Source organism: Athene cunicularia, unplaced genomic scaffold (assembly GCF_003259725.1).
Source record: "Athene cunicularia isolate RWA unplaced genomic scaffold, athCun1 SCF_39, whole genome shotgun sequence".
NCBI lineage: Eukaryota > Metazoa > Chordata > Aves > Strigiformes > Strigidae > Athene > Athene cunicularia.
Window position 1 is genome coordinate 41,420 of NW_020799467.1, and position 3,934 is coordinate 45,353.

The following is a 3,934-nucleotide window of genomic DNA, read 5'->3' on the forward strand; positions in this document are numbered from 1 at the left end:
GAGAAGATCCTTGCCCAGTGTCACGGGAAGGGACAGAGCAGGGCGGGAGCGCCCGCAGAGAGCAGGGAAATGCGGGACAAAGCGCTCGGGCTGGACAAGCCCTGGCTGCCACACTCGTGGGGTTGGGGACGTGGAGCTGGTTGCTCAGGAGGCACCAGGGTGTGCGAAGCAGCAGGGAACGGCGGGGCTGTGGGATGAGCAAGGCGGGAGAAGGAGTGGGAGGGAGGCGCTGGGAGTGAACCACGCCGCCGGGTACAGCCGACGTGGGCGCCTGGGAACGCCAGGCCGGTGGGTGCGGGGTTGTACGCACCCGGGGGGCTGCACCCCCGGTGGGATGCGGCCAGAGCTGTCCCTGGGCACCGGTGGGGCAGGAGGGAAGGCGAGTGCTGGGCTGGGGGCTGTGGGGAACGGGCAGGGCAGCGGGGGCTCGGCCCTGGCAAGAGGCGCTGGTGCTCCCTGAGACCGCCAGGCAGGGGGGTGCTGGGGCTGCCCCTGCCCTGGGTCTCTGTCCATGTGCGGGGCTGGGACAGGGCGAGAGCTCCTGGTCGCTGACACCCACCGCCCTGCTCCCAGCCCTGGTGCTTCATCAGTGCCCGTCCGAGCCGCGCCGCAGCAGAGGTGCCATGGGGCCTGGGTGCGCCGGCGTCCTGGGCTGGCTCCTGCTGGTGCAGGCAGCGCTGCAGGCAGCAGGTGAGTGCTGCTGCCCTGTCCCCGAGCAGGGGGGGCTGCAGAGCTTGCGGGGGGCAAAGCCATGAGTTTGGTGTCTGTGGTGAGGGGAAGGGGTGAGCTGGGCTTCTGCTGCAGCTCTCTGTGCCTGCCCGGTCTCTCGTCCTGCCGCAGGCGGCCGGCCCTGCGATGCCAGGGACTTCGGCCACGGCTCCCTGGTGTGCGCCTGCAGCGCCACGTACTGCGACACGCTGGACCCCCTGGTCCTGCCGGCGCCGGGCACCTACATCAAGTACGAGAGCAGCAAGGCCGGGAAACGGCTGGAGCGCAGCCAGGGGAGCTTCCAGCACAACACCAAGACCCCAGGTACCCATGGCCAGACGCCTGCCTGCACTCTGGGGGACAGAGTCTGTCCCTGCGCAGCGGCTGCGACAATGTGACGATGTTGGTCCCTCACAGATTTCCACCTCACCCTGGACACGGCGCAGAGGTACCAGAAGGTGAAGGGCTTTGGTGGTTCCGTCACAGACTCAGCTGCCATCAACATCCAGTCCCTGTCCAAGGATGCCCAGAATCACCTGCTCCGCTCCTATTTCTCCGAGGAAGGTGAGCCTGGGGCAGGGCAGCGCTGCCCGGTTGCAGGGCCGGTCTGTCTGGCCTCCCCTGCTTGGGGTCTGGGTGCCAAGACTCGTGCCGAGGGGCTGGGAGGCTGCTGGGGGACTGCACCCCCTGAATGCACCCCAGGGCTGCTCATCACCGCCCGCCCTGTCCCCAGGCATTGAGTACAACCTCGTGCGCGTCCCCATGGCCAGCACCGACTTCTCCATCCGCCTGTACACTTATGCTGATGCCGAGGGTGACTTCGAGCTGAAGCACTTCAACCTGACGGAGGAGGACACACGGATGAAGGCGAGTCCCATGGGGCGAGCCCGAGGCATCGGGACTGCAGCCTGGGTGGGATGGGATGGTGAAGGGGAGCACAGTGCCAGTGCTGGAGCAGATCTGGAGAGCTCACTGCCATCCCGGTTCTCCCCAGATCCCCATCCTCCAGGCAGCCCAGAAAGTGGCCAAGCGGCCGCTGTCACTGTACGCCAGCCCCTGGACGTCCCCGGTCTGGATGAAGACGAACGGTGCGATGACGGGGAGGGGGACACTGAAGGGCAGCCCTGGGGACAAGTACCACCAGACCTGGGCCAAGTACTTTATCCGGTGAGGGGCTGTGGGAGCACGGTGGGTGCTGGGGTCGCTGTGTCCAGGGCTGGGGCTGGTGCTGCTGCGACGGGGCCTTTCACCATCTGCCCTGCGCCCAGGTTCCTGGATGAATATGCCAAGTACAACCTGACCTTCTGGGCAGTGACGGCGGGGAACGAGCCCACGGCCGGTGAGATCGTCTTCTACCCCTTCCAGTGCCTGGGCTTCTCCCCCGAGCACCAGCGGGACTTCATTGCGCGGGACCTGGGCCCCGCACTGGCCAACAGCTCCCACCGCGACGTCCAGCTCATCATCCTGGATGACCAGAGGGTGATGCTGCCCTACTGGGCGCAGGTGGTGAGTTCCCACGGTGGCTCTCCTGGCCCCACGGTGGCTCTCGCAGCCCTGGGCACTGATGTCTCCTTTCTCCTGCCAGGTTCTCAAAGACCCTGTGGCCGCCAGCTACATCAGCGGCATTGGCATCCACTGGTACCTGGATTTCCTGGCGCCCATTGACCTCACGCTCTCCATCACCCATCATCTCTTCCCAGACTATTTCCTCCTCTCCACAGAGGCCTCCACTGGCTCCTACTTCTGGGAGCCCAGGGTGGTGCTGGGTGGCTGGGACCGTGGGAGCAAGTACAGCCACAGCATCCTGACGGTAGGGCTCTGCGGGGGCCGCTGACGCGCCGGCCACCCCCTGCGCCCACCGCAGCTCAGCGCCGTCACCTGCCCCACAGAACCTCAACAACTATGTGACGGGCTGGACCGACTGGAACCTGGCCCTGGACCTGGAGGGGGGCCCCAACTGGAGCAAGAATTACGTGGACAGCCCCATCATTGTGGACAGCAGCAAGGACATCTTCTACAAGCAGCCCATGTTCTACCACCTGGGGCACTTCAGGTGGGTGGGGGCTAGGGGTGGCCAGCAAGGGGCTGCTGGCTCCTGCTGCCGGCTCCAGCCGCCATCCCAAGCACCACGCTCAGGCCCTGCATGTCTCTGCAGCAAGTTCATCCCTGAGGGCTCGCAGCGCGTGGGGTTGACTGTCTCCAAAAAGTGCCGCCGGTGTGACCTAGAGCACTCTGCTTTCCTGCGCCCCGATGGTGCCGTTGTCCTGGTGGTCCTGAACCGGTGAGTGGCTCAGCCCCGCACCCTGGCTCGAAGCCTGGCTGCCCCCTCTGACCCACATCCCCTCTCGCATCCCCACAGCTCCCCCGTGGACGTGTCCTTCGGGATCTCCGACCCGCAGCTTGGCTTCATCGAGGCCACGGCTCCCAGTGACTCCATCCAGACTTTCCTGTGGAAGCAGCCAGCCTAGTGCGGGGGGGCGAGGTACCGGCACTGGGAGCTCAGTGCTGGTGGAGAGCTTGGGGACAGACCCCTGCGTGGGGCTGGGGCTGCGGAACAGCCCCTGCAGCCCCACAATGCCCCAGGGGACCTGTTTGATCCAAGGGCTGCAACACCTGCTCTTTTCTAGATGTTTTCATAAAATAAACAGGTTTTCTACGACCTTGCCTGCGCCCCCTCTGCCCTCCCCTGCTGCCTGCTCAGCGGGCAGGACTGTGCCAGCAGCCAGACGAGGAGGCGGGTTTGGGGCTGGTGGTACCTGCTGAACCCCATGGGGTCCCATCCTGCCTCTGCCCCAGTTCCTGGGGGTACGTGAGGCAGGGGGGCAGCATCTCCCTCCCCTCTGCCCACTGCAGCATCCCCCAGGCAGGGCGGGGGCCAGAGGCCGGCAGAGACCGGGGGCCGCAGCAGCGGGGTTTAGCACGGGGCCCGACATCAGAGCCCTGGTTTCCCCTCCCGGCCGAGCAGGCGGCCACGTGCTGCGGTTTCTCCTCCCGGAGCAGCCGTCAGCCCCCCCGCCCCCCCAGCTAATGGGAACCGGGAGCGTCGGGCTCATACTTCCCGAGTGACGTTATGGGGGAGCGGGCACGGGGGGGCTGCACTGAGTCATCCCCCTCCCAGTGGGGCCCCCTCAAACTGGGCCAGCGTGGGGGAGGCTCCACAGCCGGCCCCAGCACTGCGGCTCCACTGCCGGCACAAGGCGGGGGGGTCCCCCCAAACCCCCCCCAT

General features: G+C 66.7%; 1 protein-coding gene across 1 annotated transcript; it reads left to right on the forward strand.

Annotated features, from left to right (window-relative positions):
• Nucleotides 1-579: 579 nt before the first annotated feature.
• LOC113490850 (glucosylceramidase-like) lies at nt 580-3,343 on the forward strand. Its single transcript, XM_026867449.1, has 10 exons — nt 580-690; nt 841-1,032; nt 1,126-1,272; nt 1,442-1,575; nt 1,703-1,875; nt 1,977-2,214; nt 2,294-2,518; nt 2,598-2,761; nt 2,864-2,989; nt 3,068-3,343. Exons 1-10 carry the CDS (start codon nt 624-626, stop codon nt 3,174-3,176), a joined length of 1,575 nt encoding a protein of 524 aa, XP_026723250.1. The 5' UTR covers nt 580-623; the 3' UTR covers nt 3,177-3,343.
• The last annotated feature ends 591 nt before the right edge of the window (nt 3,344-3,934 follow it).

Bases quoted from the DNA above. Each gene is read 5' to 3' on its own strand.
- LOC113490850 (XM_026867449.1), top strand. From the start codon at position 624: ATGGGGCCTGGGTGCGCCGGCGTCCTGGGCTGGCTCCTGCTGGTGCAG. The intron at 691-840 runs GTGAGTGCTGCT...GTCCTGCCGCAG, and splicing joins GGCAGCGCTGCAGGCAGCAG to GCGGCCGGCCCTGCGATGCC. The intron at 1,876-1,976 runs GTGAGGGGCTGT...CCCTGCGCCCAG, and splicing joins TGGGCCAAGTACTTTATCCG to GTTCCTGGATGAATATGCCA.